General features: G+C 44.5%; 2 protein-coding genes across 3 annotated transcripts in view; both read right to left on the bottom strand.

The window, feature by feature from the left end:
- GOLGA5 (golgin A5) overlaps positions 1-27,791 on the bottom strand; it is a 496,232-nt gene that overhangs the window by 393,091 nt on the left and 75,350 nt on the right. The gene's annotated exons all lie outside the window — the stretch shown is intronic.
- Positions 2,826-27,791, bottom strand: CHGA (chromogranin A). 2 transcript variants are annotated; one of them, XM_083615756.1, is made up of 9 exons: positions 27,219-27,512; positions 26,222-26,268; positions 13,761-13,854; positions 13,464-13,532; positions 11,813-11,911; positions 9,561-10,118; positions 8,323-8,777; positions 6,303-6,413; positions 2,826-4,888 (listed from the first exon to the last, which is right to left on the bottom strand). In XM_083615756.1, the coding sequence occupies exons 1-9, from the start codon at positions 27,262-27,264 to the stop codon at positions 4,805-4,807; spliced, it is 1,563 nt and encodes a 520-aa protein (XP_083471882.1). In that variant the 5' UTR covers positions 27,265-27,512; the 3' UTR covers positions 2,826-4,804. The 2 variants fall into 2 exon arrangements, with proteins under 2 accessions (XP_083471882.1, XP_083471883.1); XM_083615757.1 differs by lacking the exon at positions 6,303-6,413 and having other exon boundaries at positions 4,241-4,888; positions 27,219-27,791.

The raw sequence follows: 27,791 nt of genomic DNA, 5'->3' as shown, positions 1-27,791 counted from the left end.
AGAGAACTTATGCCTGAATAGGGCTATCGTCCAGCAGGTTTTCCTTGTTCAGTTGGAACAAGAAAAGGCCAGTGTTGGTTACCTATTGGCTAGCACCAGAGCTGTCACGGATACACCCAAGCCCTGGAACAGTCTTGCTACTGAGTCAGGGGGGAATTGTTTTTGTTTTGCTACTGTTCTTCAAACATTTGTAAATTTGGGGAAGGGGGAACTTACGCATTTATGCATAAATGTTGCTTTAATTTAAAATGAAAGGCAATCGCAGCCATCAGTGGGACAGGACCAAGGGTTAACACATATACCTTTGGCAAGGAGAACAGCTAACTGAACAGCTGCTGCTGCTGTTCAGTAGATACATCTTTAACAGAAGTTGCAAAGAATTCTCAGACTGTCTGAGAACGTTAATGTTTGCGTGCACTTAGCAATGTCACGCTTAAAATAAGGCCCTGTCAGAAGGCAGCCACTGGGCTTTTTTTGTATTACAGAAGCAGGTGCTTTGCCCATCCTTGTATGAACAAAAAGAAGACATTCACACTAGTGTTTTGTGTACATATGGATTGAAAGATTTCAGAGTGCACTTGGGCATAAATCCACAGCCCATTCAGCTTCACCCCCCCAGTTCTGAAAAAGCCCTTCCTTCTAGAAATAAACGTATATAAAACCTAGATCTTTCAGTGTGAATGTAATGCCATTGCCATGAGCACTGCCATGCTCTCCCAGTAGTGTGCAAAATAAGTCAAGAGTAAAGAATTTCTCAGAATCTGCTGTAATGTTATAGCCTAATTTATGTAAATTATTCATGGCACTGAACTGTACTTTAAAGAAATCAGCCACTGGAGTTACATGGGGCTACGTTATCCATCTACCTGATTTATTATTATTGTCGTGGCTGACTTAAAACTACAAGAGTTTACCCCTCTGTTATTCCCCCCACGCACCCATCACACCCTGGTTGACACTTGATTTCAAAAGCATTCTTGTGTGATTGGAAAATGTTGTCAAGTGGTGGTGGATGCTGGCCATTTAATCAATAAAAACTACGTCTGTCATCCGTCTTGGTTGGTTTAATCATGAGTTTTAGTTCATTGGTTCTTAATTAAATCAGTCAATATGCAGATTTAAACAAAGTGTGCTGCTGATAATGCCAAGGTAATGGGTTTGATACCTATATGGGTGCATTTTCCTGCATTGCAGGGGGTTGGGCTAGATGATCTGTAGGGTCCTTTCCATGATTCTATCTATCAAAAAAGCTTTATTTTTAATTAATCATGCATGTGTGCATCAGGCATCAGTTTAGAAGAGACATTCATAATTTCTTAAGAGAAGGCATTCTTCTGTTATTACTATGCTTTCAATCTGCAATTTTAACTACTTGTGTTAAAAATATTGGGGGTATCTTCTTAGTCAAGCAAAACATTATTTCATTGGGCAGGTAAATAATTTAACTTTGCAGCTCTAATATTAAAACTCAGCTTTTATGAGGAGCCCTCCCTTTTTAAAGGAACATAATTTCTACATAACGTACCTAGAGAGCATGGATCTAAGACGTTTCACACTCGCCCAGCCCTTTCTAGACATGGGTCTGAACAGATTCCTCCCTTGCCCTGCTCCTTTCCCAGGGAAAACCCGATGCTAAATCGGAGCAAACATCAATCTGGAGAAGAAAGACCAAAATTGCCATTTGCTGAGCACTGCAGAGCAGTTTTCCCTGGGGGAGAGCAGCAAACAGGTCATGCGCTAAAACTCTTCTGGACTGGACTGCTTCAGGCAGCAGGTTTGTAGGTATATAGAAAGCTAGAATATTAGGGGGCTGCCTAGGTGAAAGTCCCTTTCGCTCCCACCTCCCTGCCTGCCTGGAAGCGTTCTGTTTTTTATATGACGGAGCACTCAGTGAAGCAAACTCACCTGCCACCTAAATTGGAACAGTCCAGGAACAATAACATTGTTTCGTGGCACCTCAAACACTACTAAATATATAGGGGTGCAAGTTTTCTTAGGCTAGAGCCTGTGTTTGCCAGATACATCAGAGTGCCCCCCCCCTTGGATCTGCTGCTTTTTGTACACTGGGCTTAACAGCATAATTGACTTATGGATGACTTGAAAATCAAACTCTTGAGTGTTTATTAATTCAGTTTAATTCCTTCCTTTAAAAAAAAGGTGGCAAGAAGGCTTGTCTTAATTTCTAATGAGCAAAGCTAGTGAAATTTCTGTGTGTTGGTGTGTGTGGTGGGGAGAGGAATCACGTCTTCCTTTTTAGCATTTCACGTTTCTCTTCCCCTGCTTGCACAGTAACTTCCTGATACAACATTTCAGGGTGTGAAGAGATTTGTGTATCAGAACATTGCAAATATGTAAGTATAAAATAGTGACTTCTATATTTGAGGCTGTATATGAATGATAAGAGGTCTTCATCTCTTTTGTAAAGAAAAGAAAAGTCTGCTGTAAAAATGAAAATCTATGCTAGATGTATTTTTAAAATTATTTATTTCTTTAGATCCCTGCCTTCCTCAGTGTTTATAAACGTGGCTCAAGTGCACCCTTTCGAGTGAGATCCCCAATAAAGACCCCATTAAACTGGACTAATCTTTGCCAGTAATTGGGATTTCACATCTTTTGTTTGATGAATCAGGAATTGTTGTGGGTTTTGGCTTTTTAAGGCATGCTTTACATTCAGTGTTCCCAGTTCAAAGCTCGCCTCATTCGGGACCACCTTCCTCCTCCTCCCAAGGTTGCAAAAGAACATTCATAATTCTCTGCCACTTTCTGTAGTGTTAGCAAGTGTGAGTGTTGTGATTGTTATGTTCCCATTCACAAAATTACTTTCATTAAAAGCTAAATGGTTTTGTATTTAATTTGAATATGTATATATTATATATACATACATGCATACATACATGTTAGATAGATGATAGATAGATAGATAGATAGATAGATAGATAGATTAGATATAAGAAAAACATCTGGGCTTCTATAAAAACCAAAAATATTAGCTCCATGGCTTTTTTACATGTACTGCATGTTCTGACATTCTTCTCAATAATAATATGGTGCTTCTCAACTCTTGCTTATGTTGTTGATTTCAATAGCAGTTTATCCCATTTTTGTCTTTATTTGCCAAACACCTGTGACAGATTTTTTTTTTTTAACGAGAGTAAAATGCACTTAAGTATCACCTGTTGTTTCTGTGTCTGCTTTGGGTACAACACTGTCCTTTTCCAAACACATGATTAAAATAAATGCCTTATTAAACCACCTTCTCCTGCACTCTTTTTAATGGTTCAAGATAGCTGGGTTGGGGTTCAGGACCTGGGTGAGATTTTATTCCATAAGACTGGTCTTTTTTAAAAAAGCACACAACAACTTTCGTATCCAGATTTACAATCCCAGTGCAGTTTAAATTGCACATATTCTAACCTGCTGCTTTGTAGAGTTCCACGTCCTGACTGGCCTGATATCCCATCCCAAAGAGCATTTCCTAGTAGGAGGACAAATCTTTCTTCCATTTGGGTAGCCCTTTCTTTTTGCCTGCCTCTCAAAGACAGTGCATCACAAAGAGCTGGGCCTTGGTGTTGGAAGCAAGCCTCTCCTTCTCCTGACCCGCTCTCCAGCAACTGAACCGCCCTGAGACCACTGGGTATAGGGCAGTATATAAATTCAGTAAATAATAATAATATGAGGAGGCCATGGAGTGGCAACAAGATGCTCCCTTGCCTCCGCCTCTCGGGACAAGGGCTCGCTCATCCTTCTCCCCAAGCTCAGCAGCAACACTGGCAGGGGAAATAGGGTCATTCTGGGATAAAATCAGAAGCCGGAATGGCAAGTCTAGTTTTCTCCCCATTTCTCCAACTGCACTTTGTGTGTGTGTGCGTTTGCACGCTAAAAGAAACCTGCCTTGAGCTGAGGATGAATGGCAATAGCACGGAGTACATTTGACATCAAATTTCATGGAAATGAACAGCACACTTAACCACACCATGTACTGTGCCCATGTCTTGTGTGCCCCACTCTTCATGAGATAATGCTAAAAAACTGTGCCCCCACGATGATGTGCAGATCATGTAATAAGCTGCACAGGATCTTGCCTTCCGAACACAGCATACTTTTGTATTTTTATATTGTATTTCTTTTACTTATATTGTAAAAGAAATACAAGTACAATATATTTCACTCAAGTTGCCCCCGCCCCAGAGATCTACATACTGCTCTGGGGGTTCTTAGAATGCAGCTGTGAGAGACGAAGGAAGGAGCCCAACGTTGTGTGTTTATTTTCGTCCTTAATTTTTATATAGAATATATTACAGTCAGAATTCTCATCTTTGAATCAAAAGATTAACAAGTTATTGCAAGTTCTTTTATCCAGTAAAACCTAATGGTACAAGTTAAACATTCTAGAAAGCTGCCATGGCTTTTTCTTTTAAAAAAAGAGAAAAAGAAATGGACAAAAAGGAAAAGGAAAAAAGTAAGGTGGGAAATGCCAAAACGATCCCTTTTAATCAACAGAAAATACATGAGTAAGCCATACTGCTTGTGATCCTGTAATCCAAAAGTTACAAGCCAGTAGAGCGAGCATGAAATCAAACAACAAGCAAATGTGAATGTGAAAGCATTACTACCATAGAGAGAGAAATCGATGTTGTTGTTTTTCTAGTGATAATTGGCTTCCTATGCAAAATGCACTTTCTCCATTATTATTACTTTCATCTTTTTAAAAAACAAAAACCACACACAGAGACATTAAATTGCAGTGTTTAAAGGGTGAGTTAAAATTTCTGGCTTCTTGCTTCCGGCGTGTGTTATAAAAGTGTCAATCCCTTCGCAGGGCATGCAGCTTGTGGGCCACTTTCTCCAGCTCCGCTTCTATTGCTGCCAAACTCTCCAGTTCTTGGTCCTATAAAAGAAAAGGGGGAAAACACACCACATGAAGGGTTATTTCAGGGCTGGAAGAGATGGCTCCACAGCTGTGAAACTGCAGAGAGAACTACCGTACCTGCTTTTAGAGTGGCTCTAAAGACTTTGGGGAAAAAATATATAAGAATGTATTTTGCAATGGACTGCCCTTTTTTTGCTGCATTCTTGGGTTTTACATGCAGTTATTACACAAGTAGTTTGCTTGTTTTTACTCTGTATCCTTTTTATAAACCACTTTGTAACTATTTTAATTTTAATTTAATTAAACATTTTAACTTAATTATTAAAAATATTTGATTTAATATAATTTATTATAACAAATTAATACATTAATTTAATTTAAATACTTAAAATTAAAAAAATAAAGGGAATGAACTGAAAGGCCTGCTCTTTGATATATTCAGCATTAAATTAAATCTGGAGTCAGCCATCAGCAGAACCAATAGTGCATGTCATTCTCGCTTATGTCGGATCTTTATCCTGCCTGATCCTATGAGCTACTGTGCCTGCACTTGATATAACAAGAATGGGGAACTTGCAACCCTCCAGGTGTTATTGGACTCCACCTCCCAATATTCCCAATCAGCATGGCCAATAGTCAAGGATGATGGGAATTGTTATCCAACAGCATTGGAGGATCACAGGTTCCCCATCCCTGAACAATAGCAATGGTATTATTTAAAAAACAGCCCTAAAGGCTGTCATATGTCTCTGGATAATATCAGTGAGTTGGCTAGAAATATATGTTAGCTGCTGAGGAACTCAACCCTACCCATTTAACGAAAGTGCTTAGAATCTCCTGGAGAGCAGCCAGTTAATGTAACCGAAAGGAAGACTTTGTAGCATCACAGGAGACACTTTGTTTGTGGAACAAAATGGCCATTTTCTGTTCTTTTGCAAGAACATTCGAAGAAGTGTGAATTTCAAAAAGTTAGCTGTGTAAGGTGAACTGTGCCAAATTTCTCCATCTCTACTAAGTCTCTCTTCCAAATGTCCCGCGGTCCTGGTGAAAATCCAAACGCCTAGAGAGAAAACAGCCGCTGTCGCATGCCGTGCATTAAGCACAATGAGTATTTTGACACCAAGGTCGCTCGCAGCATCTCAAGACACCACTTGCACCCCTAAGGTGGCTGAGAAGTTTACCCTGACAAGGAGATGTGTGCCATGTGGTCTCAGATGATTGTAAAACAGGAGAGAGCGCTGAAAACGATCAAGGGTTGCAAAATGTTTTGCCGTGAGTTGCAAGCCAGGTAACTGGTGTTAATGTATTTGTGTGTGTGTGTGTACACACACTTCTCTTATGTGTTTGAACAATCTCACTGGTATCACATTTCTTTCTCCTCCTAACGAACATGGGCAGGTGTGCTGTTCTTTCCCCCCCCTCTCTCCCTTACTTTTTGCTGAACTGGCGATGAGGGCTTTTGCTCTGCTCCTGGCACCTGAGCAACCGTCGTCATGGTTTTCTGGTGGCCTCCCTGGTGTCTCATCAGTGTCTTGGCAATTCCCTGAAAACACAGTGATTTGTGTGTGTGTGTGTGTGCATGCACTTGAAAGGAACAAACTGAAATCCTGAACAACAAGGCAGTGTGGAGCTGCGGATCAGTCACGGGGAACTTTGAACCTTCCAGATGTTGATGAACAACAACTCACATCAGCCACAGCAAGCATGGGGTGATGGGTGTTGCCATTTGGCAACATCTGGGGAGAGGCCAAAGATTCCCCACATCTGCTGTAGATGGAAGAAAGGGAATAGCCTCTCAGTTTGGTGGCCAAGTAAGTTGACCTGTTTCTGCTGGCTATTAGGGATCCCAGTTATCAGACGCAAAGCAATACAAAGGGAGCTCAGGTACCTTCTTTGCAGAAGAGATTTTAGGGATACAGTTTGCCATGCAAGGATGAGATACACCAGTTGAGGCTCCTTCCTGCCACTCAATCAGGCTACAGTAGAGGCGGAAAGGGACTCACAGGGCTTTTGCGTGGGCTTAGCTAAGAGACCAGCAACTTTTGAGTCCTTCTCTCCTCAATCTCTTTTCAAAGATTTGGTCATTGAAAGCCAGTCATTGCAAGAATTCTCTAACAAGTGTTCCCATCCTCCCTTTCCTTTGGTAAAGGTGAAGGTAGAGGGACCCCTGACCATTAGGTCCAGTTGCGGACGACTCTGGGGTTGCGGCGCTCATCTCGCTTTATTGGCCGAGGGAGCCGGCGTACAGCTTCCGGGTCATGTGGCCAGCATGACTAAGCCGCTTCTGGCGAACCAGAGCAGCGCATGGAAACGCCGTTTACCTTCCCGCTGGAGTGGTATCTATTTATCTACTTGCACTTTGACGTGCTTTCAAATTGCTAGGTTGGCAGGAGCAGGGACCGAGCAACGGGAGCTCACCCCGTCATGGGGATTTGAACCGCCAACCTTCTGATCGGCAAGTCCTAGGCTCTGTGGTTTAACCCACAGCGCCACCCATGTTTCCTTTGGAGTCACGCCTTTTGGGTTGTAAACCTGAGTGCAGGGACTGTCTTATTGTTGGCATTTGTAAGCTACTCTGGCTGAAAAGCAGGGTAAAGATGCTTAAAATCAATTGATCAGTGTTGCACTTTCAGAAACCTCAATTCTGTACTGCTGAAGGTACAGGAGAACAGGCCCCTCACTTCTACTAGGGATGCAGCTCTGACCAAAGGGAGACGGTTTGGGAAACAGGGAGTTTGAGGAAGGCACCTTCAGAGTCAGGGGCAATGTGCCTCTCAGTACCAGTTGCTGGGGATCACATGTGCTTCAGGTCCTGTTTGTTGGCTTCCCATAGGCAACTGGTTGGCCACTTTGAGAACTAAATAAGCCTTTGGCCTAATCCAGCAGGCCCTTATGTTCTTGCTCTGGCAGGCTTTTTTGCCTGCTAAGTATCTACTGCAAAGGTGAAGTATTGCTTCTGTTGCAATTTTTTATGTTTCATATATCTTTAAAGATAAATATATCTGTTAACTGTACTTTATGACCTAACGATTTTAAATGGCGAGGTCCGCCTTCCAGGGTAGCTCATGGGCACTAAAAGCCCTAGATAGAAATGCATATGAATATTTGTAAATAAAGTAAGAGCTGCCATGAATCTCCGAGAAAGTGTCTTCTCCAAAGGAAGCCCAGGCCCAAGTAGCACTGCCCCTGGAGTATGTGACAAAATAGCTATTGCAAGAAGCAATTTCCTCTGCCAGAAAGGACTCCATCCTCTTCTAGAACTCAACACACCCAAGCGGCATATACACAAAAATTCTGGGAACTGTAGTTTACTTTCCCCCCCACAGAGCTATAATTCCCAGCACCCTTAAACGAACTTCCCAGGATTCTTAGGGGCAAGCCACGTGCTTCAGTCGCATGGTGTGTTTGCAGCCCCATTCTCAGACTGGTCATTGCAGATAGGGGAGTCTTACCTCTGTTCTCCTGTTAGCGCTTCCTTCTTCATCCTTCTTTTCCTCAGGCAGAGCAGCAAGTGGGAAGGCTCCTTCGCTGCTCTCCTCTTTGGAATGATGCTTCTGCGCTCTCCTCTTGTCCTCTTCAGAGGTACGGAAGTCCTGCTTGCGGGATCTGAGAGCCAGTTTCATGGACCTGTCTGGGTCTTCGTTGCTTTCGCTTTCCTCCGCCCTCTTTGTAGTGCTCAGTTGTTTAGCCAGCTCATCCATTTTGTTCCATCTCTTGGCATCTTCTAAACCTTTGGAGGGGTCCTCTTCCACTTCCTCACTTTCAGCATCCCTGGCGCGGGAGGTGTCCTCATCCTGCATTGTTTCATCTCGAGACATGTGATGCCTTCCTCCCTTTGTACTACGGAATTTCTCTTGTTCTTCTGAAGGCTGTCCATCCTGATCAAACTCTTTAGCATCTTGGTTATCTAAAAGGAAATTGAACAAAATGAACATAGTTTAATGGTTTGCTTTGGCTAAATAAAATGCAGGTCATACATAGGAGTATAATGCAATAGACGCCTACTGGCCATGGTGACTATACTGATCATGGAGCCTCCCTAAACACCTTTCTGAAGGTTGGCTGTTGTCCTTCATCTCCTTCATCTCCATGTCTAGCAACCAACACACCTTAGAGTAGGAAAAGGAAGGAGCTCTGCCCCATTTCACACGCCTGAAAGGAATGGGTCGAGAGCAGATATAGACCTAGAGCAGAGAGCACAAACAGCCCAGCTCTTCCATTCAAATCCCCTCCATTACTTGAGTGTTTGGGTGATTTACTTGAAAGATTTAATGGTGTTTCCTTCCAGTTAAGTGCACTTAGGATTGAAGAACAGGGGAACAGTCTTCCCTGCCACTGCTAGAAGCATCCAAACATATAGGGCATTATCCAACCAACTCATTCCGTCACTGCAAGGATTTCAGCTCATGCAATGGAACTTTTCCCCCTTCCTCTCTCCACACTCTCCCCAGATCTACTCTTTGGGGGTTGGGGAAAGCCCCGTGATAGATTTAGGGAGCGTGGAGAGAGGGTGATGGGGGAGGTCCCATGGCACGAGCAGAAATTCTTGCCCTAATGAAACAAGTTATCTTGAATACTGCCCATCAGTAAAATAGATCATCCAAGTATTGAAGCTCAGAGTGGTGATGTTGACTGCAACATCAGATAGTTAGTCAAATGAGGGGACATGGGTTTAAGCTGATAAACATACCATCTTCCCTTTGATCATCGTTGTCCTCTGAGCTGGTAGGACGTTCCTCTTCAGAGGCATCTCTTTCTTCTTCATCATCCTCTTCTTCCCCATCCTTCTCTTCCTCCTCTTCCTCCTCCTCTTCCTCCTCAGCCTGGTCTCTGACACTGTCCTCTCCTTCCTCTTCACTTTCCTCCTGGCTGTTTTTGGAAATGTGCCCCTTTTCCTCCCCCTCCACCCCCACCACCTCATCGTCTTCCTTTCCCTCTTCATCTTCTTCACCCTCTTGGCGTCTCTGCTGAGGGGCCTCATCGTCTTGGGCCTCATCGTGGATGTGATTGTCTACTGTGTTGTCCCAGGGCAGTCCTTCATTCTCACCAACCTCGTTGCCGTCAAATCCCGCCGCATTCTCCTTTTGCTCTTCAGAGTCAACATCTCTAGCCCTTGTCTCCCTTTCTTCTACGCTGTTCCTCTCCTCTTCCTTTGAAACATCCCTTTCGCTGTTCTTCTGACTTCTCTCTGCCTCCAGCTCGGCAAAGGAGGCTGTGGGCTCCTCGTCAGGGGTCCCCTCTGACAGATCTGAGAGGCGAAATGGTAGAGTTAAGGGGGAATTGGGCTGTGCTACAAAATGCACAGTAGAAATCGGCCCCAGTTCATAACCAAACCCTTGAATGTTTCATGTGAGTCAAGCAGTTGCACTTACTTTACTGGGGCAAAGGGTCTTTCCCCAAAATGTGGAACAGTGTGGTTGGTTTTGCCAATTAATTTTAATTGATTTTCAAAAAAACCCAACAAATTAATAACAAATGAATTCAAATTTAAAAGTTGACTTCCCACCCCTTTCCATATGTTTATTTTCTCTCCTTTGCTGCTCACAACAAAATACTTTTTCCTAATTTCTATTGCTTTTCCATCCTTTTTCAATTTCCATTGGTTGTGCATGCAGTTCCTGCTTAGACTTTTGTTTAACTATAACATTTTCCAAGTTGTTCAAGTAGAGTTATTCTTCCTTTATCTATCCATATAAATCATTGATCATAATTTTAAATCATATTTCCTCCGATACAACTCATTCATTTTGCCTTTTTTGCATTAACAATAACAATTATACAATATTCTTTAACTCTAGCATTCTATTCAGACTTCATAAACCTCACCAACTCCCGGGAAGTCTCCTGATCTACCTTGTTATGCAACTTCCTTTGAACAAAACAAACCTTGACGATATCCAGTTTCCCAGGCTCGAATGGTTTTTGTTAGGGACTCTGAAAGAGTCTGCTAAGTTCTTCCAAGAAACATTGCTGGGCAGCAGGTGTTTAGGGGTGGGGAACCTCAAACGCAGGGGCCAAATGTGGATATCCAAGTCTCTCTAACTGGCCCTTTGAGTTCTCCCCAGGCCACACCCCTCACTGCATCACACCCTGAGTATTTTTGCCTGGCTAGAATCTGTCATCGGACTCTGATAATGACTCTCGCTTGCATGGATGGAGGATAGAGAGGAGAGTGTGAGTGGGTGTGTGTAGAAAATAGCCAACTGCAAAGGTAGAATTAACTGATTGCCACATCATGAGTACAGGGCCCAGATTTATTTTTTATTAATTATTATTATTTTGACAAGGTAATAATATAAATAAATAGGAATAAATATGTGCACCTCACCACCGAGACCATTCCATTGTAACTATCCAACCTCCCAAAATTTCAATACCTCTTGCGATGGTCTGACCCCTTTCCCTTTTAACAGTACAAATTCTACAAACACCCTCCATATCTCCTCAAAATCATTTCTCCTGCATATTCCCTGTCTTACCTTAATGGTACGTGTTAATTCATCATTAATATCTATTTATGTGGTTTGCACTGACTTATGTGTGGGTTAAGCTGGTAAAGTAAAAGGTAACGGACCCCTGGACAGTTAAGTCCAGTCAAAGCCGACTATGGGGTTGCGGTGCTCATCTCACTTTCAGGCTGAGGGAGCCGGCGTTTGTCCACAGACAGCTTTCCGGGTCATGTGGCCAGCATGACTAAACCGCTTCTGGCGCAGCAGGACACCGTGATGGAAACCAGAGTCACGGAAACGCTGTTTATCTATCTGCCACAGCGGTACCTATTTATCTACTTGCACTGCCATGCTTTTGAACTGCTAGGTTGGCAGGAGCTGGGACAGAGCAACAGGAGCTCACTCCATCGCACAGATTTGAACCATCGACCTTCTGATCAGCAAGCCCAAGAGGCTCAGTGGTTTAGACCACAGCGCCACCCGCATCCCTGACCTCTTTCCATGTTCCTGTTGCTTTGGCTTTCAAGGACCTCAGAAAGCTCATCTTCAAAGCCGCTGCTTTTCTTCTGCTGTTCTGTCCTTTCGCTTGCTCCTGTTTTTTTGCACACACAGAAGTTTTAATGAAGGGGAGATGGGGACAGGAAAGAGAGAGAGAAGGAAATCAACACTTGGCATCTCTCCTCTTTTAAAATTCAAACGATTTCAAGTGCATTCATTCTCCTCGCAACACGGGAAAAACCTGTTGTCTAAAAGCATCCCCCCCCCCACCAAGAACAAAATGCATGTTACGTTAATCATAGAACTGTAGCATTGGAAGGGATTCCGAGGGTCATCTAGTCCAACCCCCTGACTTAGGAATCTTTTGGTTAGCCAGTGGGCATCTTTTTTCCCCTTTCAAAATAGCAGCCATGGTGGGCGAGGTGGATTGGAAGGGAGATTTAACCATTCCCCTTCTTGCAGTCACACACACAGCATGGCTCTGAAGCTGCTATTTGCACCAGGAGGCAAATAGCAATAGCAGCTTCAAATAGCAGTGGGATGGGGAACAGACTTCCATTGGGGCTGTGATGCTCCCACCCATGGCAGCTAGTGTGTGTGTGTGTGTGTGTGTGTGTGCGTGTGTGTGCTTGTGTCTGTGTGTAAAGGTAAAAAGGTAAAGGACCCCTGGACAGTTAAGTCTACACAAAGGCAACTATGGGGTTGCAGTGCTAATCTCGCTTTCAGGCCGAGGGAGCCGGCATTTGTCCACAGACAGCTTTCCGGGTCATGTGGCCAGGATGACAAAACTGCTTCTGGTGCAATGGAACACTGTGTCGTAAGCCAGAGCACACGGAAACACCATTTACCTTCCCCCCACAGCGGTAAATATTTATCTACTTGCACTGGCGTGCTTTCGAACTGCTAGATTGGCAGAAGCTGGGACAGAGCAATGGGAGCTCACTCCATTTCAGGGATTCAAACCGCCGACCTTCTGATAGGCAAGTCCAAGAAGCTCAGTGGTTTAGACCACAGCACCACCCGCTTTGCATATTTTATAACGTAAGAAGAGCCTGCTGACTCAGCCCAATGGCCTATCTAGTCCAGCATCCCAGGTCTCAGCTACATTGGCAAAGAAAAAGGGCTTTATATGTGTTGTTTATGCATTCTAACACTGTGACACCAGATGGCGCTGTGGGGTTCCATTTTTGCTAACCCGTTTCTCATACAACGCTTGTAAGGTGGACCTGAGCACAACACAAATGCAACAGGCTTTCACTGAATGTCTAGGGTAGCCTTTGCAACATGCTAAGGGCTACAGATCAGGAAGCCCTGGGCTGAAATGTGCCTTCTGCAGAACGGCTAGCTGAGAAAGTTTTTTTATGCCATTGGGAGCATAGCCATTTTTGCAAAGGCTGTCTGTAGACAGAGCTGTGTGTACTCCTCACACATAACTGACCAATAGCCCTAACTCCAGGGCAAGCTGAACCCTGTGTCAAATAACATGAAATGATGTGATATGAATAGATAATGCAACTCCCTTATTCTGCACAATTTACTCTCTCTCGCTTTTTCTTAATTATTTCCATTTGGGTAAAATACAAGAAGCTGTGCATGCCTCTTAAGTGAAAGACTGGGCACTCCCCATGATTCCAGCTAAACTGTACCTTGGACTGCAATCTCCTGAAGCTCCTTTAGTAAGTTTTGATGGCGAAGAATGGAAAGGATTCTTTCATCTGCAAAGAAGAAGAAGAAGAAGCTTGTCAGGGAAGCCTGCCAAAGCCAAGGTGAGCTGGCGTACTCATCATAGCTCCATTAGCACATGGGCTGGTTGAGGTTATCTTTTTGGTTTTTGTTTAAAAAATAATCCATTATGGCAGCCCATTAAAAAAGAACACACAATTTAATTTTATAATATTAACACATTGGACTTTTCATTAGTAAGGGAGAAAATGACTCTGTACCTCCTTGAAGAGTTTCTAGGCATTCCTGGCTGATTGGGAGTGGATTTGGCTTTGACACTATGTCAGAAATGACCTCGACGATGCAGTTCATCACCTGGGGAAACAAAAATATATTGGTTTACATCCCATCCTTCTGCCAAGGAACTCAGGACGCTCTGGACGTGGTTCTCCTTCCCTCCCCCCATTTCATCCTTGCAGCGAGGTTCATGGCTGAGTGGGGATATGAACCCAGGTCTCCTCAGCACTAACACAACACTCCAACTATGCATAGGGACCTTGTGATGTCCCTCTGGATCTTGTTGGACTCCAACTCCCATCAGCTCCATGCAGCATGGCCAATGGTCAGGGATGATGGGAACTGTAGTTCAACAACATCTGGAGGGCTGCAGGTATATGGAACAGGGAAACTTGTATGGTTCCACATGTAGTCCGGCTGCATACACATGACATTATATTCTACAGTCAACACATGCTGAGATCTTGTTTCTTTTCTTTTTTTATATAATTTTTATAAAATTTTCTGTTTTACAATTTAAAATACTCATTTTGACATCCTTAAGATATCAATGACTTCCCTTCTTCTCTTTCATTCTACATATCACAAATCCCTGCATATTTTACACAAACGATACCATTCACTATTCCATTATTTACTTATTTACGCTGTTGAATTTATCTTAATGCTGCCAGCGTTTTCAGCTGTACACAGTTACTTCCCATATATTCAATAAACGTTTTCAAATCTTCTCTAAACGTATGTTCTTCTTTTTCTCTTATTCTATATGTTAAGTCTGCAAGCTGTGCGTATTCTGTCAACTTAAGTTGCCACTCTTCTCTGAGATCTTGTTTCTTTTACCCAGTCCACACACAATCTAGACCTAAAGCACATTTTGTGTCCCTGAAAAGCATTTCCCCCACAAACTAGCTTCAGTCTGAAAATCAAAGCTTGGTGCCTATTGGTTCTGCATGACACACACACACACACACACACACACACACACACACACACCCGCCAGTGTGTCCATTTGAAACCAGATGGAGCTAGTCTCAGCAATGGCGTGGGTGGGTGCACCCATGCCTGCACAATGATGTTGTGGATGGCTGTGCACCAAGATCTAGTCCCAGACTTACGTACAGGCTGAGCAGGCTGCAGCCCAGGGCCTGATAAATGAGCAGGCCCTTAACCTCTTGCCAAAAAATAAAAATTAAACAGGCAGATTTTACTATCTAGACCAGGGGTCGGCAAGGTTTACCTCGCCTGGGCTGGTTCACTCCAGCAGAGATCCCTCTGTGGACCGGATCGTGCGTGTGCCTGAGCACATGCAATCACGATTTCCGGCATCTCTGTCTGTGCAGGCGCAATTTTTGGCGCTGTGGAAGCGAGTCCCTGCACTGCGCCAGTTTAGCGCAGCGCACGGGGACTCGCCAAACGGGCGGCTTGGTTCAGGGACAGCTTGTGGGCTGGTTAAATGACCCCCTTGGGCTGCTTGTGGCCCATGGGCCTTAGGTTGCATACCCATGATCTAGACCCAGTTGCTTAGTAATAGTAAAGAAGAGAACTAAGTTTTTTTTTTGGTAGTCATATGCTATTAAGTTTAGGCCCCCCAAGTTTGCATAGCCTCAGGGACTCCAGTTGCTTAATCCGGGCCTGCCAAGATTGTAATTTCCATTTCCTTCTTCATTCGCCATGGGCACATGTAGGGTGAGAAAGGCAGGAATAACCTAATGAAGGGGAAATCCTTGAGCTGACAGAATGCTTACATACCACTGCTTTGGACCAAACCCCCTAGTAGCAGCCTAAGCTGCTGCTAGCATCACTTAGCAAGATAACCAAGCCTTAATAATAATAAAGCAATAAATGTCAACATTGTACTCTGCCTTTCAATGCAAAAGAGTCACACTGATGGGAGTCCAAAACTGCCCACGGGCACCAGGTTCGGGAAGATGGGCTAAAAGCCCTGAACACTTTATCCTGTCCTTGCTGAACACCACATATCACAATTTATCAATCATGCACAAGAGGGATTAATAGCACTGCAGTATTTACGCCCTTTTTTAAGTCTATGCAGAGGAACATTTCTCAATTTAAGCTGCTAGCCTATACAGATTTACTTGAGAATAGGACCCATTGAGCTCAATGGCACTACTCCCAAGTATATTGGCATAGGATTGCATTCCTAATCATATACGATAAGCAATAATTCACATTGACTCTCATATAAACGGCAGGGTGTGTTTGTGATATTGGTGTTAGTTTAATGTTATTGCAAAGCAACCTTCTTTTCTAGAAGCAGAACACTTTTAAAAACTCATCAACAGCAGGGTGTTCCAAATTTAAACCTCCCACAAGCTGCTGCAACACAAAACTAGACAATCACAGCTGCCCTTTAAATTTAAATGTGTGGGCAATTGAGTCCCAGTTGCCAATAACTTCCCTTCATCAAGCCTTGTCCAAATGTTTGTGGTTTGTAAGTGACTAACCCTTAACATCCCCGTAGAAAATTCCTTTCCCCATAATGACATTTCAGATGAAAAGGAATTTGGAAATATAACCACATGGGAAGGAACCCTTTTGCTCTCATGGTCTTCCAGCTTTCGAACCTAGTGCTCACTTAAAACACACACACACACACACACACACACACACACACACACAATACCCATCTTTCGCAACAACCTGCACCTCTTTTAAAACAACCCATAAATAAAAGAAATAGTTGTTTGATTCAACATTGGTGAGCCCCAGGCAGCATAGTCAATGGTCAGGGACAATGAGAGCTGCAGCCCAAAAACATCTGGAGGACCACAAGTTCCCCATCCCTGTTTTATTTGATCTTACTGGCATTTGCCTTTATTGCGTTGGGTGCTGTTTTAGTTCTTTATATGGTTTTGTGTATCCTTCTGCAGAACAGCTGCTGACCTGATGTCAGGGACTGGCAGAACACTGAGGGGTAGTGGCTGGATTCTGAGGAGTGGGCCCTGGGAGAAGGGGGGTTGGAGACCAACTTGAAGAAGGGATCAATGATCTGGGGGAGCCTGTAGCAGCCAGGAGTTGAGAGTCAGAGGCAGGATTGGAAAGTGAAGAACAGGTGGAGGGAGGGAGAGGTCAGGTAGGATAGAGCCCAGGGCTTCCATACTTCCTCCTTCTGCTTCCACCTCTCTTGCTCCACTGTCTCCCAGAACCAGAAGAGGGCTGAAAAGGGAGGAGCAGAAGGTTCCCTGCAGGCAGAGTCTTCACTTGCTTGCATGGAGCTCAGATCAGGGAGATACTTAAGCCAAGGCTAAGGGCCTCTCTGTTGCGGCAACTGCCTCATCAGCTGCATACCTAGGAGTAGCTGAGAGACATAGGACTGATGGACCTGCCTTTCCCTAACTTGTAAGTGTGCTTTTGACAATGAAGAGTTAATTTCGCACTCTGGGCACTCTGGGCCTGCTAGTGCTGTGACACCCTGCAATCCTATGGCTCCCTGGGAAGTTACTTGAAGATGCACGTGGATCCAAAGGATCCATAGCCATCTCTGACCCCTGAGCTGCTCCCAAACCAGGGAGAAAAACACATCAGCCCAGGAGCATTGGATAAGGAGAAAGAGACCACTTTGGTCCTCATCCTCTTCCAAACCTTAGAACTGCCTCCTCCTCCCAGTCGCAGCACTGCCACCAACCCCCATGCAGTGTGGATGTATTATTCATTGATAAATAATGTGCACTTCATTACATCATTTGCTCAAGGCTGCTTTTACAGCCATTAAAATAGATTTGTAAAAAATAAAAATAAAATCACAGTTCATTAAAAAAAAACTCACCACTTAAGCAATTTAAAGCAGCAGCAGCAGATAGATTAATGACAGCACCATTGTTCTCCAAAGCCATTAGCAAAGAAGAAGAAAAGGTGTGTGCTTTATACTTCTTCCTGAAGCCAAAAAGGAAGTTTCACTGATCTAAAAAGGTAAAGGTAGCCCTGCCCATACGGGCCAGTCTTGACAGACTCTAGAGTTGTGCGCTCATCTCACTCTAGAGGCCGGGAGCCAGCACTGTCCGCAGACACTTCCGGGTCACGTGGCTAGCGTGACGAAGCTGCTCTGGCGAACCGGCACCAGAGCAGCACACGGAAACGCCGTTTACCTTCCCGCCAGTAAGCGGTCCCTATTTATCTACTTGCACCTGGGGGTGCTTTCGAACTGCTAGGTTGGCAGCCGCTGGGACTGAGCGACGGGAGCGCACCCCGCTGCGGGGATTCGAACCGCCGACCTTTCGATCGGCAAGTCCTAGGCGCTGAGGCTTTTACCCACAGCACTACCCGCGTCCCTTCACTGATCTATTGGGTACTAATTCTGTAGTCTTACTGCACAACAGGCCATGCTCCAACCCATGGGCTGATCTTATCTCCCTGATAAAGGTAACCCAGAGCATGATCATAGAAACATAGAATTGTAGATTTGGAAGGGACCACTAGGATCATCTAGTCCATCCCCCTTAAACACAAGAATCTTTTGCCCAACATGGGGTTCAAATCCACAACCCTAAGATTAAGAGCTTCATGCTCTACCCACTGAGCTATCCCAGTATCAATAAAGGGAGACACATAACAAATATGTTCTTCATTCTTGTTTTGCACATTTCACATGGCACCGCATATCATGTTATTCTACTAGTTCTTCCTAAAGACCAATGCTTTGATTTTAAATTCTTCAGAGTTTTTAAAGACTAACTAATTTATTGATGCATAAGCTTTCATAGGCATCACACCCCACAGGCAAACAATGAACCCCCTTCTTCCAGGTTAAAGAGCACAATGAATGTTGGAGAAAACATAGTCTCAGGGCCAAGAGCGACTTGCCTGCTGGAAGACTTGCTATAGTTGAGGGGAAGAATGTCAATCCTGCATGCAAATATTCTAATTTGGGGCACCATTTTGGAATTCTGCTATGTGACAAATTGCTGTGCACTTTGGGTTAGCAACTGTTGGTCCTTGAGTCAATTCCAGCTCTCAAGGCTCCCCCTCCCACAGTGATGAGGGAATCTGTGGTCCTTCAGATGTTGTTAGACTACAAGTCCCATCATCCCTGACCATTGGTCATGCTGGCTAAGGCTGATGGGAGTCCAGCAACATCTGGAGAACCAGAGGTTGCCCTACCGCTGCTCAATCAGTTGCTAAAGGCAAGACAGCTGTGCAGAGGGACTCCCACAATTGGATCTAGACCAAATTAGTCCCACTAAAATCAATTGGGCTTATGTGAATAATGACTTACTCAAATCACATTGATTTCAGTGGGATTCAAGTGTGACTTTGTCTGGATCCAATGCACTGTGGAGAGAGGATTTCTGACACATTAGTCCCACTCCTGCTAGATGCGGGGAATATCTGGATCATTTGCAGCAGCTTGGGGGTGAGGTGTCCAACAAGAACAGGAAAGGGACAGGTATGATGAGCTACATCTGCAATATCTTTTGTCACTCTGAGAAGACCAGAGGTCCTTGACTGCTCTGGCTGGGAATGTGACAAGCCTTTATTTGCTAACGACACATTAGGATGACACATGGCACAACTGCACATAAAACCATGGATGTGTGTGTGTGTACTGATCTACTGATTTGTGACATATTTTATGCTTATTTTATCAATGACATTTTATTGTTGGTTTTATGCTGTTCACTACCCTGCAATTTCCCCCTTAATGTTGGTGCTATAAAATGTTCACAGACACACAAAAGATAATGCATTTGTGTTCCTATATGGGCAGGTATGTGAGCATTATGCGCACGTTTGAAGAAGTGGGTGTTTGAAAGATGTGTTTTCATAGCAGTGCTTTATTTATTCACATTTATCACTGGCCTTTCTGCAAGCGCCTGAGGTTTTACATAAGGAACAAAACAATAATAGAACTAATTAAAAATATTAAAATGGCATACACCCCTCAGCACTTAGTCATAGCAAGCATAAGCAAGCAAAAAAAGAAAAATGAGCAGCGTTAACTGTTAAAAGAATGGGAAAACAGAAAGGTTTCAGCCTTTGCATAAAGGAAAACCATCCTTGAGCCTGCTAAGCCTAATTGGGGATTTTATTTCACAGTCGAGGGGCCACCACTTAGAAAGCCCAGCCTAATTGTGGGCTGGGAGGAAATAGCATCTGGAGGATGGACTCCTCAGGGGACCTTAAAACACAAGAAATGTTGCCTGTACTTAAACCCTATAGGACTGAGATAGGGGAACCTCTATTCTTCCAAGCGCTGTTGGACTTTTGACTATTATCAGCCAACAGCCCGCCTGGTCAATAGTCAGGGATGATGGAGGCAACATATGGAAGGCCAAAGGTTAACCACCCCTGCTATAGGTCTTAATGGGCAACAACTCAGCAGTTAATGTGTTGGTGACTCTGCAAGGGCCACTGAATAAAGGAATGGATAATTTCAGCTGAAGTGAGGCTGAATAGATTTTTTTTTTTAAGGCTGTGTTTTCTTCACTCTGACCGAATTGCTTTTCAGCTATGCAGGAGATTTGAGGGTCAGGGAATAATGGATTTTACGGGAGACCTGCTTCATAGTTCACCCATTGGATGTATCGTGGGAAGGGTGTGCTTACTGTGGGCATCCTGGGGGCATCTGGTTGGCCCCTGTGGGAGAGGATGCTGGCCTAGATAGTCCTATGGTTTGATCCTGCGGGTTCCTTTTTATGGCCCTATGGGGCTCGGCCTAGAAACATGTTGTGGATGCTAGAGCTCAACCCTGAAATAGATAAAAGCCATAAAACGATGCCTCTCTGATCATGAGCTGTCTGCTTTGTGGGATGTTGCTGTATCCCTTTCTGCAAGCACCTAAGGGTCTGGTGCAGCCAGCTGGAGGGTGTTAGGCACTTAAGAACCAGGTCATAGGCTCCGATACAAATTTGTACGTGCTAATGGAAGTGTACAGATGCAAGGTTGGGCTTCTGAGCAAAACAAGATGATGGATTGCTGGGATCCCACCAGCATTTCATTGGCAGCAAGCTGAGCCACACTCTGCAAGCTGCAACAGCAGCACTTTTTCTTTTTTAAAAAGAGAGGGCCAGTGCAAGAGACCTGGGCCACAGCTCATACTCACGCGGTTGGGGTTAGAGGAAGGGGCATAGCTCAGTGGTAGAGCATCTGCTTCCCAGGTTCCCAGGTCCAGTCCTCAGCATCTCTCTATGCAGGTCTGGGTACACCAGTGGTGGCATAGTGGTTAGAGGGCTAGACTAGGTCCTGGGTTCAAATCCCTATTAAGCCACAAAGCCTACTGGGTGACCTTGGGCCGGTCACTGCCTCTTAGCCTACCTACCTCACAGGGTTGTTGTGGGGATTAAATGAGTAGGAGGAGAAAGAACCTTGAGCTCCTTGGGAAAAGGTGGGCTGTAAATGCAAACAACAACAACAACTCAGGCAGTTCCTTGCCTGAGACTCTTGGAGAGTCGCTGCCGTACAATATGGAACTGGGTTATATTCCTGGATTAGTCTCAGGAATATAAGCAGGCAGGAAGGCAGTGAGAAGACCATGTCGTCTTGTGGGCAGGGGACAAGTGGAGGCAATTGGAAGGCTGTCAAGCATATTTCTCTATAGCAAGTATTTCATTAGAGTGCTTTCCCCTAATTTTACCCAAGCCAGGCATGTTATTCCAACATACAGGAGAAAGAAGCAGACTCAAAGGAGGTTTAGAATAACATATAAAGATGCTGGGTGGGGCAGTGGCGTAGCGTGGGGGGTGCAGGGGGGGCCGGCCACAACGGGCGCAACATCTGGGGTTAGGGCAAATCCACGGGTTAGGGGGCACAAATTACTTGCCTTGCCCCGGGTGCTGACAACCCACGCTACGCCACTGGGGTGGGGTCCTTTTGAAGTATAGACAGCAACAGTAGAGATTTTCAAGGGGAGATGATGGACATTGGCAGGACCAGTTGAAGCCACTGGCACAGCTCAAAGGAAGAGCTAATTTGCACCCTTCCCTGTTTTATTTGAAGGATACATACAGAATAAGGCTAGAGTAAGACTAATGACCCTTCCTTCTGAGATCTGCTGCCCAAAGCAGCTGCTTCATGTTCCTTTGTGCTATGCCTGGCACTGCAGATTGGTGAATTATATGATGGGTACCTAGAGGGGGGTGGAATCAATGTGTGTGATGCTGGCAGTTTTTGCTACGGAAGTAGGCTAACTTCATAGCTCACAGCATTGACCTTCTCACATTGTCAGCAATGCTGGATGGCCGAAGTCAGCAGAAGGTGCTGTGGTCGGGGTGGGTGCGGGAGTGGGGCGGAATTGGGTTCTGACTTGGTGGCTTGCAGAGGGAAGCAAACTGTTCTGCAAAGGCTTAATGGGAAACAGTGCTATTAGTAATTCTTTTATCTTATTTTATAGCATGCTCATTGTGCAGAGAGCTTTGCAAGGCTTACAGCTTATGGGTGGAGGGGGGTGTTATTGCTTTGCTTTGCTTTTGTTTTAACTACGGTATTTAAATTGAGGTTTTATCCTGTATTTTTTATCTTGTAAACCGCCCTGAGATCTTTGGATGAAGGGCAGTATATAAATTTAATAAGGAAGACAAAGAAGAAGAAGAAGAAGAAGAAGAAGAAGAAGAAGAAGAAGAAGAAGAAGAAGAAGAAGAAGAAGAAGAGACTCAAATGTAAATCCTTAAATGGGCCTTGCTTCTATGTAACAATGTGTGGAATTGTAGCCTTAATGGCTGTAGTCCCCAAACATCTTTATGTTGTGGATTGCTGCTATTCCTGTTTGACACATGGGCACTGGTAATCTTGAAATGAGCATTGACTTGTTTATTATAGGCTGAATCAGTGCAAAGCAAGATGTACGGTACTTAGTATCCCCTGAAATCAATGGGACAAGTTTGTCATGGCTTAACCTGAGTCCAAATCAATGGGAACTAAATTCAGCTAACTTAATCTGGATTGCACCCTATATTTATATGATGCTCTTCCTCCATGGGGCTGAGATTTCTTTGCATATGGTCCTCAATCCAGCATGCATATGCTGAAGCCTGGTCATATCAACACAGACAGCACTGGGCATAATTCTGACCGGACTGCAAGCCTGGAAGTTTTTCATGCGAACACAGCTCAGGGCCCAAACTTCCTTATATTCAGCAACAGAACCATCTTCTTGGCCTTTAGATTATTATCTTCGCCATTCCAGTCTTTGCACCCAGTTCTACAGTTCTAGCATTTTAATTCCAAGCCACTGACTACTGCTCAGGGATGCTGCGGTGCAAATGGTACCATCAAACATTTAAGGAAGGCTTTTCAACAGAGATTCATATAATTGCAGATATAAAAGCACTTGTGGATGGTGGGAAGGAGAGGGAATTTGTGGTCTTATTAGAGTTTTCTCAAACAGCCGCAGCCAAGTATTCTGTACAGCACGGTGCCTCAAAAAGTGCTGATGTGCTCTCTTCTAATGAAAATGTTGCAAAATTGCAGTGATTTGAGCCAGCATGGGGGCCCCAGACAAAAGTGAAATTACATCGACCCCCTACCCCAAGATATTTGGAAGCCTCCAAAACTGCCGCTGGGCATGAAGAGAGTTCCAAACAAAATCTCCCAGCTGGCAGAGAGAGGGGACAGTGCAGCATTTCTTAAAGCACATGGGCTGAAAGGTAATTGTGTTTTTTGGAGAGATTATGGATAATTAGCAAAGCTGGCAAAAAGCTTTTTTTTTCCATCCACCCAAAAATGGAAAGGTCTCTTGCAGCAGATTTCAGTAAAAGATGGAGGTAAGGCATGTAAGCTCAACTCCATTAGCAAGGGAAGCCAATTTAGGTAAATTTAAAGTGGGCAGCATTTTTTTTTAAAGGCTGCATAAAGAAACATTGTAGCAGGGAATTTTGACTGCAGATTTCCAGGTGATATACGAGTGCACGCAAACACACAAAGCCCTGAACAGCCAGGAAACCAAAAACCTGAGAGAATCCCTTTCCCCATACCAACCTCTCTAGTCCTTAGGATCAGCTAGTGCAACCCTCCTAGGGTGTCCCTGTGAGCAGCGTTCAAAACTCCCATTGTTCTAGTCGCATTTTGCAACAGGGAATTTCATTAGCGTGAGCAGTTTCTGAGCTGTGGGTGCAGTACTGCGCCTAAGATTTCAGGTTAAAACTGCAGAGTGGAAGGAAAGGAGGACCCTTTTCTGCCTCCCCACTTTCAGCTACTATTTGAAGACTGGAGAAGAGACCCTCTTAAGAATATTAGAGGGGTAGGCAGGAGAAGGACTAGACTATGTGAAAAATGAACATAAGATTTTAGCTGCAGTTCATCCATTTTCGGCTTTGTATTCTTGCTATTAAAAAAGCATGCCTAGGCACTCCATTGTGGCACCCATAACGTAGCTCCTAGCTTTCATATCTCAGTTTCTAACACTGCCTGTGAGGGCTCGACAGTGCAGGGGTTTGTAGGAAGACTTTTTCAATGACAGCTCCAAAACTTTGGATTTTGCCACTGTGGCGTGTCTTGCCTTAGAGCTGTGCTCTTTTAGAAGGAAGGTGAAGATGTACCGTATTTTTTGCTCTATAAGACTCACTTTTCCCTCCTAAAAAGTAAGGGGAAATGTGTGTGCGTCTTATGGAGTGAATGCAGGCTGTGCAACTATCCCAGAAGCCAGAACAGTGAGAGGGATCGCTGCTTTCGCTGCGCAGTGATCCCTCTCGCTGTTCTGGTTTCTGGGATTCAGAATATTTTTTTTCTTGTTTTCCTCCTCCAAAAACTAGGTGCGTCTTATGGTCTGGTGCGTCTTATAGAGCGAAAAATACGGTACCTCTTCTGCCAAGCTTTTGGAGGCAAAGAGGTGTGATTTGTTGAGGTCAGTTTGTATTTTACCCGTTGCTCCCCCCCCTCTTATTTATTAGTTTATGCTGTGCTTAATTTGCTTTGAATCTTTTAACTGATTTTAGAAATATGAGTTGCTGCATTTTTAAAAATAACTTGTGCACTACCTTTTGGCCATGTGATGAAGGGCCGTAGAAGTATATAAATAAATATAAATATAGGGATAGTAGGCAGCAGATACAGCAACGCCTGCTGTGTTAGTCCCAAGATGTACAATGTCAGTCTTAGGCTTAACCACTTGCCCCTTTACCCATGACAAACTACAATGTGTCAGAGGCAGAGCACTAATCAATGGTTTGTAAAATACCACTGTGCAAAATAGACAAATACTCTGTCCCAGCACAGATTTATATACGGAAATGCACCGTGCATCCACACTGTGGGAGGCCACCAGATGTGAACTGCCAATTGCTTTCCCCATCTGCACTGTTGTGGATGTGCTTCCACTCCCTCAGCACTCTGCCTGTGCACACACACACCCCATGCATGCATTTGACTTTGAAAATAAAGGCATGAAAGGGGCATCAAGTCTATCCCCAAGGTCCAAATGACGCCTCCCCAGTCCCACCAGTCCTGTAGATACATAAACCAGACCACAGTAGGCCATAAAAGAAGGTACATATTATACAAGGTAAAGTGGCCTCAATATGGTAGTTTTTTCATTTCCTGTAACATTTCTCCCGATCAAATTTATATCTTACTACTTTTACAGCTCAATGTGTCTACAAGGATAGGTGACAGAATGGATTGATGGAATTAATGAATTCCCAGTCTGTCTGTTTTCCCATAATCATATTGCCACACAAGTACTGGGTAGAATTCACAGGGATCTTAATAATTTCCATGCCACCCATGGGCAGTCCTGTAGCAAAACCTTCATCCAACCATTTCTTCAAATGTGGATTTACAATATTTCAATTGCAACCCACTTCGTACAGCATATACGCTTACCCACTGATTATCTGAGCCTTGATATTGATCTCTTAAGCTCCTGGCATAATAATACACTTGTGTAATGTTCGTTTTGGTTTGGTTTTGCCTCACTTTAGACAGTCCATCAGTCTTAATGACAACTTTCAAGTATGTTACCCAGTAACACTTAAGCCCTTTAACAGCAGGGAGTTAAGTATAGTCCACAATGGGCTTATGCAGGATATAATTGGAAAGCTAATTCACTAACCTTTCAGATACTCAAGAGGGGCACCTACAGCTGCTGTTAAACAGTGATGAAATTACGCACGTCTTTGTTGTCTTGCTTTTAATCACATGCAAAAAGTGGGAAGGAACAGAAACTAGGGCCAGGAAATGACTTTTCAGAAGGACTGTTTCCTACATTTCCCAGCAACATGCCTGGGTTTACCCCAGAGGGGATTTGCGGCCAATATTTGCTCCATGTTTTTTAGGTACAAAAAAAAAAAGCACACATGAATCTTGGATATATACCTAAAAATGTAACATGTTAAGTGGCTTCCACAAGAGGCAATTAATTGCTTCTTCTTATTCATTTCAAGCTACTATATATTGTGGAATCTTTTAAACAGACAAGACAGGACACTGCCCCATAGTTCTGCTTAAACAATATTCCTGATTTATTTATTTTTACCATTCTGTTTTTGCAACTCACCTTTGTGTCATCTTTAGTCGCTGGGTTTGTTACTGGAAGTGAAAGTACTGCAAGAGAGAAAGGGAGAGAAAGGCAAGATATTACATGTTCTCTGGAATAGTTCCAGCCAGCTGGCCCATGGCATGCAAAACTCAGCCAGTGCAAGCCAGATGGGAAAGAGAGAGCGATTGGCACAAATATATTCGGCTAGGATAATAAATCACAAAAACAGCGTATGAAATCCAGCATCGCAAGATTGCTCCACTTTGGTGCTTAAAAACAGAGAGAAGTGGTTGATTCCTGAACACAATTGCTCAAACAGACATCCAAAGTGAAGGCTAAGTGGACTGCAGCAATGATTGCTTGCTGGGGCGGGGGGTAGATCTGCAACAAATCATTCAGAAGTAGGTTGCAGATTCTTTCTTTTCACCATCCTGAGTCTGAGTAAGATGGTTGGTGGTTTGTTTAGGTTGTTCATGGGTGCAAACAGATAAGAGGAAGCGTATGGGTAGGAAGCTAGGGAGAGAAAGGAGGAGGAAGGAACGGGTTTTTTTGGTTAAAAACACAAAGATATTGCAGGACGGAATTTTTATTTTTAGAAGGGGAGGAAACCAACCAGACTCAAAAAGGAACTCGAGTGCTTTGCAAAATGGGTCGACTGGGCTTCAAAAAGTTTGCTAGCGTAAAATGACCTTGTGGATCAAGTCAGATTCGCGAGGCTCTCGCAGGAGTTCACTGAAGTCTCTTGACTCAGAGAACTGCGTGGTACCCCCAAGCCAACTCTCCCCTCTTCCAAAAACAAGGCAACTCCCCGTCCTCCTGGAGCAGCTCCTCCATCTTGTGTCCAGGGTAGCCGGACGGGGCCAGCAAGCCAAAGACCGCGCCTCACCGCGCCTCTGTCCTTGGTGCTGAAATGAACAGCCGCTGCGGACAGCGGTCCCCGGGCAAGTTCCATACGGCAAAGGAACTGCGGGCAGCAGACGGAGCCAGCCCACCCGCCGCTGCCTCGGAGGCTTACCTTGCGCTGCGAGGAGGAGAACAGCAAGCAATACTGTGCGGGTCATGACGCTGGCGAAACGGGCTGCAGCGCCGAAGGATGGCTAGAGGAGATCTCTCCTGCCTTTATTGCTGACGGCCGGGCTTTAGAGGTAGCAGCTGGCGGAGGGGGACTCTGGCATCGGGCGAGAGCTGAGCCGAGAGGCAGATTAATCAGCCCGTCCCCTTCCCTTCCCTAGATCCTCTTCCTTCTCTAATGCTGATGATCCCCGACGGGGCACTGCAGCAGCAACCTCATTTATATAGGGCCCCCCTCCCATCTCATCCCCTCCCTTCTGTCTCTTCCCCCTCCCCTCCGGAAACGGCGTCAGGAGGAAGCCATCTCTCCCTCCCAGGAAGGGTACGTCCCAGATCTCCTTGGCTAGGGATTGCAGAGCCGACGCGCGGCTAAGCTACTCTTTCTGAGCTTGCCCGCTTAGAGCGGGAACCTGGCTAGCCTAGTAAAAGCCCTGCTGCTGCTCCTGTCGGACAGCGCTCGGCTCCAGTAAGAGAGGCGTATGCCAGCTCCTCCTTTTTCACACTCTGCAAGCTGTGG

Source organism: Podarcis filfolensis (assembly GCF_964270895.1).
Source record: "Podarcis filfolensis genome assembly, chromosome: 1".
NCBI classification, from domain to species: Eukaryota; Metazoa; Chordata; class Lepidosauria; order Squamata; family Lacertidae; genus Podarcis; species Podarcis filfolensis.
The sequence above is the reverse complement of the archived record's forward strand: the minus strand, read 5'-3'. Positions and strand labels throughout refer to the sequence as shown.

What these genes read in the sequence shown, in the direction of transcription:
- CHGA (XM_083615756.1), bottom strand. Translation starts at nt 27,264, where the DNA reads ATGACCCGCACAGTATTGCTTGCTGTTCTCCTCCTCGCAGCGCAAG. An exon ending in CGACTAAAGATGACACAAAG is followed by an intron (nt 13,855 to 26,221) that starts GTGAGTTGCAAA and finishes TTGTTTCCCCAG; the next exon opens with GTGATGAACTGCATCGTCGA. An exon ending in CAACAGGAACATGGAAAGAG is followed by an intron (nt 10,119 to 11,812) that starts GTCAGGGATGCG and finishes TTCGCCTCTCAG; the next exon opens with ATCTGTCAGAGGGGACCCCT.